General features: G+C 43.4%; 1 protein-coding gene across 1 annotated transcript in view; it reads right to left on the bottom strand.

The window, feature by feature from the left end:
- Window positions 1-15751, bottom strand: part of PRKACA (protein kinase cAMP-activated catalytic subunit alpha) — a 58953-nt gene extending 43202 nt beyond the window's left edge. Inside the window, exon 1 of the mRNA XM_033139701.1 lies at window positions 15566-15751. Within this exon, the coding sequence (XP_032995592.1) occupies window positions 15566-15665 (100 nt within the window). The 5' untranslated portion in view covers window positions 15666-15751. The remainder of the gene's footprint in view (window positions 1-15565) is intronic.
- Between the last annotated feature and the right edge of the window lie 1155 nt (window positions 15752-16906).

Raw genomic sequence — 16906 nt, 5'->3', positions numbered from 1 at the left:
GTGCTCACTGGAAAATATTGTTTAGAAATTATTGGCAGAGTCTTATCTTGATGTTTGCAGCATCAGCATATCAATGTTTAGAATGAGACATCAAGAGATATACCATCAAGCCAAAGATCAACACTTTAGAATTGGAGAACAACACTTACAGAGTTCCATACCCGCTAATGTAACATGATATCAGGGTTTGCATAGTTAATGCACGCTTGCCAGTAAGCCCATGCTACTCAGGAAAGCTAGGGCTTTGTCTGTGTGAAGTCTCCAAACAGTTTTTATAAATGTCATAATTTTAACCCCCCCCCCCCCCGTTTGCTGACATCAATGTAATCAAGAGGTATTCTCTGCAAAATAAGGGCCTCTCAGACTCATCCAACACAAGGTACAGAACAATACTGAGCTACAACTATCCTGATAGGAGATCACAAAGGGTGATGATCCCATTACACAGCTCCCCCACAAAAAAGACAAACTTCACAGCAACATCATTTTTTCTCTCCCACAAGTCTGAACCCCACAATGAGGATATCACATATTCTCATGCGCATTTTCCACTGTCAGGCTGGACAAGTTGATTTCATTCTCAATACAACTGGCAGGTATAAAGCATAAAATAGTATTGTCAACCAGCAGCTAAATTCACCAATGCTGTCCATCCTTCTGACTGTCCCGTTCCAAAATGCTGAACCCAGCATACCAGTCTAAAGCAAGGGGGAGGGACTACAACTCCCATCTTAGCCGACCACGGGTCATGCTGACTGCAGCAGATGGGAGTCCAGAAATCAACTTAGCCTAAAGACTTTGTTTAACAAAACAGTATGGGTCGGTGCAATATGGTGACCTCTAAACAATAAGTACAAGTCAGAATAAGCTGCACCTTAGGAACTCACACATCTACATGTAATGGGGCCTGGATGTATATTGCTTTCACAATGTGTATACACATACATATGTCCCGTCCCCCTCTTCCTATAGATAGTGCTTCAGGTATGAAGAAGAGCAAGAAAAGACATGGCCATTATGTTTGCTGGCTTATCAGCTGAAATCCATTCCTCTCTCAAAGTGGCTCCTTGCTCTGTGAACAAGATTGCAGAGGAGAGAATGAAGATACCAATATACCTGTAGCTCTTGCAACAATCAGTTGGAATTTGAGAGTGATCCTTCTTTGCAGCGTCAACCTTACATAGCTTTGTAAAGTTTATCTAGATGTAAACTGGAAGATTTATCTACGTGTTAAGGATTTCTCATTGCATCAAGGAGGCTTACTTCCAAAGTACACATTATTAGGATCTGACTGTTTGTCATATTTTAGCACCTCACTACACATAATGCATTGCTAATGAGTGTTCCACTTTCTGAAACCTTATTCTCTTATATGTACTTCACACCCTCTCTCGCCATATAGCTGTAAAGCCACAGGTTTGCTCTCAAGAGGCACATGTATGTGCTAAGAGCTTTGCAAAACAAGATCTCCGACAACATGACTATTTTCTGGCATAGTAACACATATTACAACTCCAACATTAGCACTTCCACACATTTTACCACACTGAGGCAACTTCTGAGATCACCCGCATCTCTTATGCTCATGCCTTTTGTGATTAATGCAGAAACAGAGAATCTTATCTGCAAAAGGTATCGTCAACCATTTTCTCTTTCCCAAACCAAGTAATAACTGAACAAAGACCACAGAGCACAAATGGTACACTTTGCCAACAATTACAAGTCACATACACACCCCATGGTTTTTCTCATTAATTGGTAACAAGAGATGCTTGAATCAGACATTCTGAAAATAGCAAACCAATCAGCATTATACCATCTTTAGAAACCATGTGCAACATCCCCCTCTGGTGGCTGGACCACAAGGAATGGTGCTGGGTCACATCTTTCTCTCAAAACTCTTTTCTGTGGCCAAGTGTCCCTTGAACTTTTGCATTCATCTGAAGTACTTCGCAGATGGTGGATCAGATCACGAACTGGAAGCAGCACAGTTGGAATTAAGTAATGCTTCTCAACCTGTTAGCTCTCAACCTATGTTAAAAAGAATAAAGAGTAAGCACTGAAGGGTGCATAAAGCCTTCCACTCAGCACTCTATTCATACGTTGGCTGTTGGAAGCTGAATGCACACCAAGCCAAGCAATACAGCTGTATCACAAGGTATCCATTCATTTGAAGTGAAGCCCGGTGAGTCTGCTTCTGAAAGCAAACAAGTACATCACATGGAAAGTTACATGAGTGGGTCACATATACTCTACTGTAGTTAGGCCTGTAAAAGCAAAATTCAGTTAGCTGGTGACTCTTCCATGTAATGATCATCTGCTACAAACAATACAAGTATGACTGACTGGTGACCCCAGTTAAAGATTTTCAGTATGGCCCTGATGCTGAACAAAATTGAGAATTTTGCTTGTGTGATCTTTTGGGTTCTTTCCCGGCCATTAAAAAAACCAAACCCACACTTCACAACCATAGCAAAGGAGCTGAGATTAAGATGTATAACAAAAAGGAAAAAAACTTATGAAAGTCTGACTTTCCAGAAGTATTCCACCTTTATATAGTTTTGTTTGCTTTGTTTTTTCTTAGCACACATCTTAAACAAAACTCACTAGAAGATAAAATGGATTCCTTTTTCAAGAGTAACAGCACTTTCCCTATTTTCATCACTTGCATCTTGATTGATCTGCTCCTTCTTTATTTATATAACTTCCACGCCTTCCCAAGATTCCTATTCCAGTCTGCCAACGACACCACAAACATTACTTTCCATTCTAGAAAAGCCTAATTCTACATTATGCACATCATCAGAACAGATCTCAAACTTCACAGCCTACTTCTTCATAGCACAAGTACTACTTTTCTATATGGAGAATTAGCAAAGTATTCTATGCGTAACGTAAGAAAAACTGAACTTCTCCAATTCCTCACAATTCTTAGAAAAGGCACCCCTCTCAACAGCTTTTTAACTATAACACACCTACATCTTTGTAACATCTCAATGTGAAGTTTGGGTTTTAATCGGCACATTTATGTACAATCACAATTTAATCAATAAGCTCCGGGACCATCAACCAGCCCTAACAAATAACACTCTCTCTTAATAATTCAACATAGGAATTTAAAGTGTGGACATTCCCTCTGTTAGCCACTTGCCACGCTCCACTCTAAAGAACTCAGTCCCACAGTAACCCCAGGTTTTTAGGGCCTTGTACAAACTGTCCTAACAGAAATAAAAATCCTCTCCCTCAAAGAACGTAAACCTGAATTACTACCGGTTCTGACCTTCCACAGTGCAAACCTGCAAGAGGACAAGACAGGGAAAAGTAACCAGATGGGAGTGTGTTAAGTTAGACAGCATGTTATAATCAAAGGGCCTACCTTTTCTTAAATTATCAGCCTGCAGAAGCCAGATGGTACAGCTAAGCAAATCAAAGCCATTCTTTACCTTCCAAAGTCCCTTGATTGGGCCCAAACGGAAGCCACCTCACATTATGAGTGGGAAATATCTCTACTTCTCAGCTCTACCGATCCTGTCACATTCCCCTCCTTCCCCTGCGGTGAAGACTGGGGCTACCCGTCCCTAGACAAAGCCACGACACCCCCTCCTTGGACCCCCGAGAGGGCTGGCATCATAGACTCCGAGCCTCTTCTCCTCCCCTGGCTCCCCAGCCTATTACTCCCCCTCACCTCCGACCTCCATCTTGCCAGTCTGGAATGTGGCTTCTCTTCACCTACGGCTCCCCAGAAGGCCCAATCCATACTACCGCTTTGCCAGCTCTCTAGGAGACCGGCTCCAAGGGGCAGAGAGAGAGGGGTGGGGTGAAACAGCCTGCTAAAAAGACCTAAAGCCAGACCCTGTAAAGAACAAGAGTAAAGATCAAACCCTTCTGAGGCCCAGGAGCCTGCCTTTGGCACATACTTTTAAGAAACGCAAGCGGAGCACATCAGGCCCCGGGCCTGCCTGGTCTGATCTCCAGTGATCTCCTGTAGAACTAGGAGGGCGTGGCCAGAGCAGAACCCTCAGCGCACAAGCCTGCTGCCCCGCGCCCGATTGGCCGTTTCGCTTCGTTCAAGTTTGTATAACAAATCAAATCTAGGTGACTGAACCCAGTTGTTGTTGTTATTATTAGTATTAGTATTATTAATTAATACCCAGTCCATCTGGCTGGGTTTCCCCAGCCACTCTGGGCAGCTCCCAACAGAATATTAAAAACATGATAAAAGCTCAAACACCAAAAACTTCCCTAAACAGGGCAGCCTTCAGATGTCTTCTAAAAGTCAGAGAATTGTTTATTTCCTTGACATCTGATGAGAGGGTGTTCCACAGGGCGGGCGCCACTACCAAGAAGGCGCTCTGCCTGGTTCCCTGTAACCTTAATTCTTGCAGTGAGGGAACCGCCAGAAGGCCCTCGCAGCTGGACCTTAGTGTCCAGGCTGAACAATGGGGGTGGAGACACTCCTTCAGGTATACTTCAGTTATAATGTACTCCCCAACCTCACCAGCTTCCGGGCAGTGGACTAGGGGGACTAAGCTAGTCCCCTAAATGTTCCTGGTAAATTAGAGTGTTAAAGCATTAAGCCTTGCACCTCCTCCTCAAAGCTCAGGAGGCTTCTGCGCCCACCCCCTGCAACCATCCTCACAAGCTGGTGCTTCTGACCCACAGTGTTACTTCCTCTACAAAAAAATATCACTGTACACCATTGCTTCCATGTTTAGAATTCATGTCTTTATTAAATTCATTCTTCTTTTAGTTTCTCTCTACAGGATTCTCTTATGTTGTTCCATCAGGCTAGTGTGGGAGCATCCATCCACAGCAAGGTCATCTTCTCCAGCTGAAGTACAAAGTAGTATGCATGGCCACAACACCCAGTTTTGTAGAGATGCAGTGGATAACATTATTTTGTAGACCCTTTTCACTAGTGTAGGAAATAAATGGCCACCAGATGGCACAAAAAGCATCCATTTTTTCCTTTCCGTTCAGCACTGTTATACTACCGGTATATGTTATTGTGTCAGCTATCGCTAACCTCCACATTATGTTTGGGCAATGAACAGTGTAGTGTAATGGTTAGAATGTCCAGGCTACAGAAACCCAAGTTCAAACCCCCATTCAGCCATGAAGCTTGATGAGTGACCTTGGGCTAGTGAGCAAGTTGTTTTGAATATAACGGGGAGGGCTGGGTAAAGAAAGGAGGACCATGTACATTGTTGTGAGCTCCTTAGAGAAGTAGAATATAAATGTAATAAATAAATACAACAGCAAAGCTCTTAATGGCGGTAGATTGCTGACAATATATTACATCCATTTTCAAACATTTGCCTGCATTGCCAGTGTGCTTCTAAGCACACATCGAAGTATATTTTTGATATTTAAAGCCCTGAACCAAAGTTATCAGAGGCATACCACCGCTATTATGTCCTTGGGAACACTGGAAAAGCAATGCTTAACAGTTCCCTTGTTTGTTGCGGTAGGATGAGGGGTACTATTTGGAACACTATTCCTAGGGGATGCATTTAATGAACTCTTGCATCAGCTTTCAAAAGTATAATGTTTAAGATCTCAATTTTTAGGAGGGTGTTTGAGTTAGAGGCATGTCCAATGGTTGCATTTTCTCTTTGCTCTTAATGATTTGTGTTTTCTTTTTCTTTTTTAAATTCTGTCAACTGAAATGACTTTTGAAGTCTAAACAAGCAAGGCTAAAAGCTGCTAAATAAATAGCTAACACACAAGAATGGGTACTGTATTTGTCGTTTCCAAACTTCCATGTACGAGAAATTCATCAGGAAAGAGCCAAAACCCAATCACTGTATCGTGCTACAATAAGGCCCCGGCCTGTAAGTCTTATCTAACCTGATCAATACAACTATTAGCCATTACTCCTTTGCAAAAACGTTACAAGTGGAATGACTCACAACACAATCCCACACTTGAACCACAGGGCAACAGAAGGTTAAACTTCAAGTTTGTTCTCCTAACTAGAATTGCCAGAAAACATTCCACAGGCCAGGCGTTGATAGTCTTAAATGCATCATGGCTGAAGAACGTGCCCGATCTGGTCTGTGGATGCCCAAACCACTCTCCTATTCCTGCCAAAACTACAAATGCACTAATTTGTAATACTCCCTCATTTATCCACCAAGGTTTACAGCATGCTACAAGTTAGCAAGAGGCAGTAGTTACTCAAGCCAGCTTGTCACTGTCATTTACACAGCTTCTGTCTCCATTTAAACATAATGGGGTTCTCTTGAGCAATATGTCCAATCTTTTCCCCCCCTTTTTTGTAATTTAGTAGACAGACCCCTTTACAGTCTTCGGTCTGAAATCACCTCTTGATTAACTTACTAACAAACAGAACAGGTTGATCAGGATACGAATCATTCTGGTCAAGGATTTCAGTACTCAGGGTCAATGCTCAGTTTTACACATTAAAACTAGAAGGGAAGGGAAATTGCTACTGCAGCTACCAGGTTTAAAACAATCATGAGAATATAATTACCGTATTTTTCTGTGTATAAGACTAGTTTTTTTCCTTAAAAATAATGTAAAAAAATTAGGGAGTGTCTTATACATGGGGCCATCTCTCCCCATTTTCTTAAATCTGGGTCCCCAAAAATAGGGGGCGTCTTATAGGCGGAAAAATACGGTAAGTAACATCATATACATTTGTCTTCCTCTGCATCCTAAAGAAGCTAGGAACAAGCATTTCTCACCTCCTTTACACCCCTTCCAAAGCAACCTAACAGAAATAAAACTCACCAGTGTTTGCTACCAGAGAATATAGCAGTTAACAGTTATGGGGTGCTTTTGTCTACAGTGCAATTTAAGCTGGTCCAAAATTTTGACCAGAATGTTTTAGGGGTGTCCTGGGCCACCTTGGGGACATACATAGAACCTGCTATGGCCCTCAAACCTTATGCTTGACCCCTTGCTTTAGTAGGCACTGTGAATCAAACAGTTATAGAGAAAGGCTCACAGAAGCACTAAGTCAAGGCACTGTGCTAATTGTACACGAACCTCTACAGAGACCCACAGCAGCATATAAGAAAATAAGCAAGCTGGATCTTCTTGAAATTTCAGTTTATTTTGCTGCCTTCTCAATTCAAAAGCCAGAAACAAGGGCAGGGGCTAAGAGGTACAGAAAGCAACTCCAGGAAATGTTCCGTGTTTCTGTTCCATAATAATAAAATACATTTTAAAAGATAATCTAAAATGCTTGGAGCAACTAACAAATCAGGATAAGATCTAGCTGATATAAGAATAAGAAGAGTTCTGCTGGATCAGACCAAAGACCTACCTAGTCCAGCATCCTACTCTCAAAGGGGCCACTATGGGAAGTCAACAACCAGGTCACGATCACAACAGCACTTTCTCCTCTTGTGCTTCCTGACAAACAGTATTCAGTATTCAGAAGCACATCACCTCTGCACAGCCACCATGACCAGGAGCCTTTAAGTTGGTGACTATCACAACATTTGTGACAGCATGTAGTTTAACTATGCCCTGCATGAAGATATACTTTCTTTTGTGTGCCCTTGCACTTCCAACATTCAGCATCTAGTTCTATTTTTATGAAGGGGAGGAAAACTTCTCTGTCAGCTTTCTCCACATCGTACTGCTAGATCAGTCTACAGATAGATACAGATTGTGGAAATTTGATGGATGCTCCCTCTGCACCAAGACCACAAGGCAACAGGATGAGGTCCATGCCTGGGAAAAAGAGAAAAGGAGCTTGGCATGGAGGCAGTGGAAGAGTCAGGCGTGTCTTTTAGGCAGTCAACCCAAGAGAAAGGGAGCATGAAGCTAGCAGCACAAAGACTAAAAACATTTCCCGAATCAGAAGCAGGTCTTATAAACTGTATAACCCCATCCCATTGCCAACCCTCTCGTTTTACACTTCTCCCACAACCAACCCCTCACAACTGGCTCAACCCCCACCCACAAGATTGCCAAAAAACCCAAAGAAACTTCCCCCTATCTCCCTACTTCTGCTTCATTTGCAGATTTCCTTCTGGCAGCAGCAGGGAGAGGGCCTCTTCATTCTCCTGCCCCCCCCCCTTTGCAGATGGCAACAGAGGGAGCTCAGCAAGGCCTGCCTGGGTGGCCAACTCTGCCAGTTTACCTGCCTGGGCCGCTGACCTGTTTCCTCTACACACACCCAAATTGTGGTAGCAATGACAGAGAGTGCATAGGAAGGCTTGCCTTGGCTGCCCACCTGCCCATTTCACTGGTCTGCTTGCTCGTGCTGCAGGCCTGAGCTGCTGGCTTTCTTTCTTCCCTCTACCCCAGTATGGCAGTGGCAACCACAGGGGGAGCACAGGAAGGCCTGCCTGTGGTTTGTGAATGCCTGTACACTTGTCTGTGTGGTAAGGGATGAGTGCAAATATAGTACAGAGTGATGTGGCAGGTTGTTGCATTTACTGATCCTCAGAAATTACCCACCTGGTGACTAACCTGTCTGCAACACTTCAGAAAGCAACACAGGATCTTGGAGGAAGTGACAAGGAGAACAGCACTTAAGGGCTTGGGCTACCAAATCTTTTTCTCAGGAGCTCCTATGCCCCTTAACGGCTGCAATCCAAACAGAAATTCAGCAGGTGACTCCAGCAAGATTCTGCTGTTGGATACCTGCTTGTCACAGTCATTAAAGACATAGGAATCCTGCCAGAAACACGTGCTGACTAACCTACTCAGGAGAATGAAGCGGGCAGCACTTTGCTTTTAAGACGCTTCAAGCAACTTAAGAGCTGGCTAATATCTAAATGCTATGTATTATGAAGTATTCACACACTAAAAAAAGGAAACAAGTGTGAAATCATCTCTGGATTCTACAAAGGAATGTACAAAAGGTTGCTCAGCGTTCATACTCCAGTTTTTTAAGGCAGTAAATTACTCTTTAAACACATTTTAAACCAGCAACCTTGATTGCAAAAAGAGTGGATTTTTACACTGATCAATGAGTGCTTACAGGTGCAGCAGGGACCCAATTAATGTCAGCAATCTGAATTCTGACTTACGAGATTGTAGTAATTTCTTGAAGATCTTTCATGATCTACACATGGTGGGCACATTGTTTGAAACTGCTACATGCACCTATGCACATGGCAAGGAATGGCCTTGGTTGACTCCCCAGATGTCTACATGCTATGAAACAGATGCTTAAGACACTTCAAAATTATGTAGCAAAAATTCCACCACTTGAACCTTTACTCTGTGAGGTATGAAGCATTCCCGACACTGTGCTACTCATACAAATGAACAGTTGTTGCTTCCTTATTAGCCTTTACCTACCATACCACCTCTTCACAGAAAATAACCACCCTTGGCATATTTGCCACCCCACCCTTCAGCTCCAAAGCGCACAAAACTTTCAAAGTCGCATTATTGGCTTTGTAAGCTCAGTTTTGACCTCGTTTTACCAAAAGTTCCTGCTAGTTTACTCTGATCTTTAATAGAGTTCCAATTTCTCATCTTAATCATCGGTGCGAGCTCACACTTTTAACCTACCAAGAACCCTAAAACATCTGGGATCCCATGCACATCAAACCCTTCCTTGAAGACTGCTTCCATCACATAACTGGGAGAACCTAATGAGGAGAGCAAGAACTGCTGGGGCCTGTTCGCAACCTTGGAAGAACAGAGTGCCAATTACATGGGCAAGGAAACAGTTTCATATTTTTATAGTGTACACAGATAATGGTTTCTTACATTTCCCTCTCCTGTCTGCGTCTTCTGAAGAAACTTCTTACGGTAATCACAGCTTACTCCTAACACCTTTCCCCAACTCCAGGGAGTTCTTTTGCTACTTGCTGCGATTACAACCAGCAGTGGATTTGATTTGTTGGCTGATCTTAAATTATCTCTGGTTTTATCATTTGTTTTATTGTCACTTGGAAGTTGCAGCAGCCCCTGGAGGCCCTTTTGAGGGTGAGAAGACATATAAGTAAACAAAATTTAACCACAAAACCAATGCATATTCTCTAAGTTTTAGTATGTTTTCAGGGACTCTGTGTTCACATTCTTCACCCAAACTGCAGGCTTCCTAGAAGCAAAAGAAGTTTGTTTGTTTGTTTGTTTAAAAAATCAGATTAGCACATGCTGATAGGGGTTTTTTCACTGGGTCAGAAGCCCTAACTCCCTCCACTTTATATATGGTAGAGATCATAGGCAAATCATATCACTTTAACAAAAGCCAAGAGTCACAGATCTGCAGAGTGAGATGAACCAACTCAATTTCTAATACCAGCTAGATGTTAAGCCTTTGCCAACCTGGTGCCCTCCAGATGTTTAGGGCTACAATACACAACAGCTTCTGCCAGTATAGCCAATGCTGGAAGCTATAGTTTGAAATATCTGGAGGGCACCAGGTTGGGAAAAAAGCTGCTTTAAACAACTAAGCTGTCAATCAGCAGTTCTGCCTTTGGTGTAGTTCTGCGGAACAAACAGGAAATCACAACTTTTAAAAGGGGGCTTAGATTTTCCCAGACTTGAAGTTAAGGAACCTACTTTTAATATAGTTCCATCAGTGTTCATGGCAATGAACAGAATAATGAGCAGAAAACAGATCGCAGCCCCAAGTAACTTACAACCTAATAGAAAGATGAGAGAAAGACGGAAGAGGAAACCTACCTTTAACTGTGGACATACCTCACAGCTGCTTGTACTGCCCTCTGCAGTCCCCAGTGCCTGCCCTGGAGACCCCTTGGAACAGCATAGCAGACGCAGGAGGAAGTGGGAATTTACAAATATATATATATATACCGTATATATCACCTCACCCCCTTTTTGGTCAGATAAAGCAGACTCCTCCGTTGCCCCAGAGGCTGAACTGGATACAACCGTTTATTGGAAGCCCAGATGCTGAAGAAGTGTGCATGCACACGAAAGATTATACAGTGGTGCCCCGCTAGACGAATGCCTCGCTAGACGAAAAACTCGCTAGACGAAAGGCATTCACTAGCGGAAGGCTGTCTCGCAAGACAAAAATGTCAATGGGCTTGCCTCGCAAGACGGGGGGGGGGATTTCATGTCAAACCGCTATTTTCCCGTTGGTGCTTCGCAAAACGAAAAATTCGCTATACGACAACACTCGCAGAACGAATTATTTTCGTCTTGCGAGACACCACTGTACCCAGAACAAACTTAGTTGGTCTCTAAGGTGCTACTAGACTATTTTTTAAGATGCAACTGAAAGAGTTTAGTTTACCAATCCATGGTTCTCCATACATTTCATTTATATTTACTTAACATACCAACAGTGTGTCAGCCACAGGTTTGATACCTACCGGTATATAGCCACATTTTCTTTGACAAAAAAATTGGGAAGCATTTTGTACCAGAATACCACAAGGACTGTCTGCTCCTGTAAGTAACCCCTATTGCACTCCAATCCACATTTGAGAGCCTACTCAGGAAGCCAAGTCAACTCACGTTTGGATGGTGGCTACAAACGGCAGGACCTATTTGCATTTTTCCAGATCTGTTGGCTAGCCTATTAAAATCCATTTATCATTTGCACTGAATGATTAATTCAGATAGGTGAAGCTGACAGGAATTGGGGTCCAACAATATATGGATGTCCACACCTAACAGACAGTTGCAAGAGCTGGAAAGGACCTCCATGTAATGTTGCACAATCCCTACTCAGTCACAAAGTTCCCTGGGCTTGGCACTGCCTCTCAACTTAAACCTACCTCACAGGGTTGTTGTGAGGACAAACTGAGAAGGGGAAGAACCATGTACTCCACCTTGAACTTATTGGAGGAAAGATAGGATGTAGTAGTTGTTATCTAGTTTCAACTTTAAAACCGCCAATGAAAGAGAATCACAATAATTACATCGTCAGGTTTTGGTTTTTTTAAAGGCTACATAAAACAAGAATTGTTCCCCTTCTGAGTTCTTCCGAGTAGACAGGAAGTTTACTTGATCCATCTATCTTCCAGAAATTCCATGATAGACATTTTTACACAAAGCCTAGCAGCCAAGCCATAGGCACCTGGATGTCCCATTTAATAAAAAGAAACAATGCTTCTATTAAGTGCACTTCACATAAAAGCTTCACATACATTATATTGGATTAATTGTTTAATTAAAGCTGTGCTCTGTTTAATTGAAGTCTTGCTTTGTTTTCCTTTTTAATCCTGCCAAAAATGAGAGCTGGGAGTAAAATTATCAGCACAGTTTCTTTGTGGATCAAACAACAAATCTGCAAAGAAGTTCCATGCATCAGCAACAGAGACACAGGTCTAATGTTGCGTCTGCTCCTCAGATCTGTTGAAAGCAACAAAAGGGGACAGATTGGACTAGAAAACTGCAAGGGAGCCCACCTCCAACTGCTGCGCATATACCAGGAGAGCTGCAGGCAGAGAGGCAGATGCAAGTATTCCTTCAAAGTCCCACAACTTAAACCTTACTGCTTGGATATCATGTGCATAGTGTGCTAAAGTTCCTATTTAACAATTAATAATTACTATTTGTTTCCTTTAAATTTCTTTCAGTTGCTAACTGGATTACTCTCTACAGAGAATAATGGTCCACAGAGCATACTTCTACAACAAGCAACTGTTCAGAAGCCTTCAAGTTTTTTTTTACCTAATGGAGCTCATATAATGCATGCTGTTACTTGAGAAAATAGCCTTTGTAATATTTTATAACTGCCAATAAATCATTTGTTGCAAAGACTAATAAATAGCTTTTTGACTAGATGACAACTAAGGGATTGGATCTTCTGGACAGTATCCAGAAGGGACCTACAACTAATTAGAAACACAAAATTTCCCCCTTGGTACCCACTCTTGAAAAAACAGCATTTTAGGGCTAGTATCTGGAATTTCACCAGTTTCCTTAAGAAATGCTTTTATTGAGCTGCATTTCCAAGTGATGCCCACCCCAGTCTTGGATGGCGACTACAACAAGGTCTTGTATACAGACTTTGTATTTATGGTCAGGTGGGAGACATCACCCATTATCTGTTAGCCTGCCCCTTACATAGAGAGCCAAGAGATGGCTTTCTGAAACCTTTGTTCACACAAGCAAGCAGGCACACACAGTTGTTTCTTTTGAGTGACAATAATAGCTCCGTAACATGCAGAATGGCCATCTATACACTGGCTGCAAAAATTAATAATTAAATAAACCAGGAAAAAGGAGTTAAGATAAAATTGCTATAAATTGTGGTGGTGCTTCAGAGGTGGAATCTGAAATCAAGCTGGATTTGAGTTTGTTGGTGTATCTGGGAACTTGTCTTTCTTACTGTACGTTATGGATGCTGGTAAATTGGATTTTTAAAAGGCAAAATAATATTACAATTGGAGCTCTCAGAGAGATACAAGGAAAACTGTGTTTCAGGAACTTGGCAGTATTTTTGTATTATGAATATATGTTCTGTATTATTGCATTAATACTATCATGGGCTTTGGCTACAACCATCAATTTATGAACTTGAACTTTACTAGATGACATGCATGCATGTATGTTAAATCTGATGATCAGGCTAAAGTTTTGAAGGATGTTTATAATTCAATCACAACTACTCAAGACAATTTTAAGGAAAGTGTCCTTAAATTTTCCCAATCTTAACAAACTCCACTTCCAAGTACCATGATCACAATAGAAGGGGAAGGTATACATTTACCTAAATAACAATACCGTAACTAAGTCAGAACTATGCATGTCCTGAGATTCCACATACTCAAATATGGTGTAGTATTTGGATTGCTGATAAATCCACGTTTTAAATATATAACAGTAGGTTTCAGTCCTTCAGAGTTAATATTTACAAATGTGCATTTGAAAGAACCAGTGATCATCAAAGCCATGTACCTATGAATTTTGCACTTCATGTTACCCTATGTCACGCATGTCACTCATTTACCTGTGCTTCCCTTCAAGGATATATTCTAAATTCCACAAAATAATATAAATATATTTAGAATCAAATATAAATATAGACATATTTCTACAAGATATGTGTAGCTGCACAAAATATTAATTTGCACAACTTATTTTTAATACACAATGTTGAGTTCTCTTGCTTTGGCAATAGCTATCTTTGTGGTTAATAAAAACAGTATCAATCAGGCTTTTGATGTTCAGGAAGTCCAAATACTGGTCCATCTCATTCTTAGTAGAGTCCCTAAATCCTGGATACTGGTTTTTTTTTAATTGCATTTTTTATTAAACGTTTCTTGATTTACAAAAATATGTGCAATGTCGATTTTTTCAAGTTACATTTTCTACAGATCAGCTTCATTTGTTGAGACATTAGTGTTACATTAGGAAGAAAAGGGGGAAAGAGGTGGAGGGGGCCATGGAGGGTGGGGTCGGGTGGCGATGTTTCTATTTAACTTAATGTATGTGTGGGGTTTTGTGTGAACATCGCTTGTGCGGGTTCTCTTTACTATTCGCTTGTGTTCCTTTGGTGGTGAGAGAGGTTGGGGTTGCCCTAGGCTGGGTGTGGTTGTTTGTTTGTGATTGGCTGTGGTGAACTTTGTTTTCGTCTGTGAGTGGGGTGGGTGGGTGTTTTTGGATCAGGTTTGCCATATTGATTTGCAGGCTGTTGATGGATTCTTGTCGTTGTCTTGTTGGGCAATTCCTGGATACTGTTAACAGCAGACAATGAATGAAGTGCTGAGAACAACGAATACGGTACATTAAAACACTGTAAAGCAGTGATGCAGGGGTAGGAATTAGTACACTTGCTATGTGCCCTGCCCTTTCCTCTTTCTACAGGGATCATTACAAGCCACAGATATAATCCTGCCATACAGCTACTAAGTGTAATAATCTCTTTGGGAAAGGGTCAGCCTCAGTCTAAACAGTAATGGGATTTTGATCACAGAGTCAAACAAGCTGGGAAGGGAAGAGAGTAATAATGGACAAGAAGTCAAGGTTCCTGAATCCTATCCACAACTTTAGGAAGGGATTTAGGAATACATGCTGGGACAAGGACTGAGTCCACATGGAGCAGAAGTCTGACAGCTCTCTTATTCCAGGAGATAACCTTCTGTGCCAAGCCCTGGCACTTCCTTTGCAATTTTCATACATTTCCTCCCTATACTTTCTCTCTCTTTTGAGGGAGCCTTTAAGGATGGACAATTCCATGTTCAAAGAATAGTACTAGCACCTAGAAATCCTGAGTCCTGCAGTGTAACTTTGTTTCACATTTTTTATCTGTAACTGAGCCCAAGCCCAGCTGTTAAAGAGGCTGGTATAAAAAAATAAGATTATGAGATGCATTAGTCCTAAAGAAACATGACCTGAATTCTCCAGTGCAGAAGAAAAGGCCGAGTTTTTCCCACCCACTGCTTGGATGCAATGTGGCAGGTAAAACTCATAGACTTAATTGAACAGGCCTGCATGCCACAAGCTCCCAAAGAAGACAGGTAAACTGAAAGAACCCCAAAGGGTGTGTGTGTGGTTTTAAATAGTTTTCATGAGGTCCTATTCCAGCATGAATTCTTTGACTGTTCTGCAAGTCTGCCACGGCTACATAATCCTGCCTTCCACTTCCTCGAAAGCAATCCAAGCAGACCTCTCCGTTTTCCATCTAGATACGCTACACACATACTTCCTGCTTTGTTGCTAGTCTTTCCATCTGAGGCCCTGCCTGACCAGTTTGCAGTTCCATTCTGCAGCTTCCTTTGGGGGGTGGGGCGTAGCGGACACATCCGTCTGTCTCTGCTGAATTAAGTAGCCTTCCATTTGTGTTTTAACAGGGCGAGCTGTCTATTGAACAGGAACCTGTCATACCTGCCTAAAAGCAATAGCAAAGTGTTAGCTTCATTGCACATATTCGGTACCAGCCACTGTTAACTAAGGAGCCTCAGATAAAAGAGAAAATGCTATGCTTCGTATTTAAATCTGTTTGATATATTTGGGGAGGATAACTAACCTACAAGATACAGGCAAAGTCAACATAAACTGGTTTTTAGCGCACAGGCACGACCAGAGGCAGTGTTGCCAGAGGCAGAAAACAACCCCCGCTCGCCAATTTATTTATTTTTTTTAAACCCGTTTTTTCATGCTAGAAACCCCCTTCCCCGAATAAACACACACGTGGACCTAAATCGGACAAAGCATTAAAAGTAATGCTCTAGGGAGGGGAAGGCGAACGGGAAGAATGGGTTGTGCTGGGAAGCCAGGAGAAGGGGACTCACTCCATGTGGAGGCAGCGCACTCGCAGGCTCCTAGGGGAAGCAGGGCGGGGGCGCCGGAGAGCGCGGCAGGCAGCCCGGCCGGATCGGCCCCAAAGTCCACCGGCAGCCCCGGCCAGCCAGGTGTCCCACAAACGGGGCATGGAGGGGACTGGCGCCACCCCCCACCTCGGATAAGCCTGGCACGGCTCGGGAAACACCCCCACTCCCGCCCGGGGTACCTGGTGTGAAGACAGGGTGGGCAAGGCGGTGTCTTGCCCCCCGAGCGGGCTTCACGGGCGGCGACGCCCCCGCTACTCCTCCACTCTAAGGAACCGGCTCCCCGCAAACCCCAGAACATTCACCGCTCCGGGAGGGAGGAGGGAGGTCCGGCGCCAATTCCTGCCTCGGCTTCTCCCTGACTGCGGCCCCCGCTCCCCACACCCGGCTTCCTCCCGCCGCCGCCGCCGCTGCTCACTCACCGCTCTCAATCTCGCCGCCCTTCTTGGCCGTGGCCGCGTTGCCCATGGCCAGGCGGGGGCCGGGCTCGGGCTTGGGCTGGGCCCGCGGGGAGGGGGCGCTCTCCCCGCTCGCTCGGTGCAGGCGGCAGGAGGCTCCGGCTGGGCCCAGCCAGGCCCAATCCCCCCCTCCCCTGCCAGACCGGGGTCGCCTCCGCCCCCTTCTCCCCTGGCGGCAGTAGCAGCGGCGGCGGCGGTGCCACCTCCCCGCGCGTGCGCCATTGGCTAGCCTGCGCGGCTACCGCCAGCCGATTGGTC

The sequence above is a fragment of the Lacerta agilis genome, chromosome 2 (assembly GCF_009819535.1).
Source record: "Lacerta agilis isolate rLacAgi1 chromosome 2, rLacAgi1.pri, whole genome shotgun sequence".
Lineage (NCBI taxonomy): Eukaryota > Metazoa > Chordata > Lepidosauria > Squamata > Lacertidae > Lacerta > Lacerta agilis.
The sequence above is the reverse complement of the archived record's forward strand: the minus strand, read 5'-3'. Positions and strand labels throughout refer to the sequence as shown.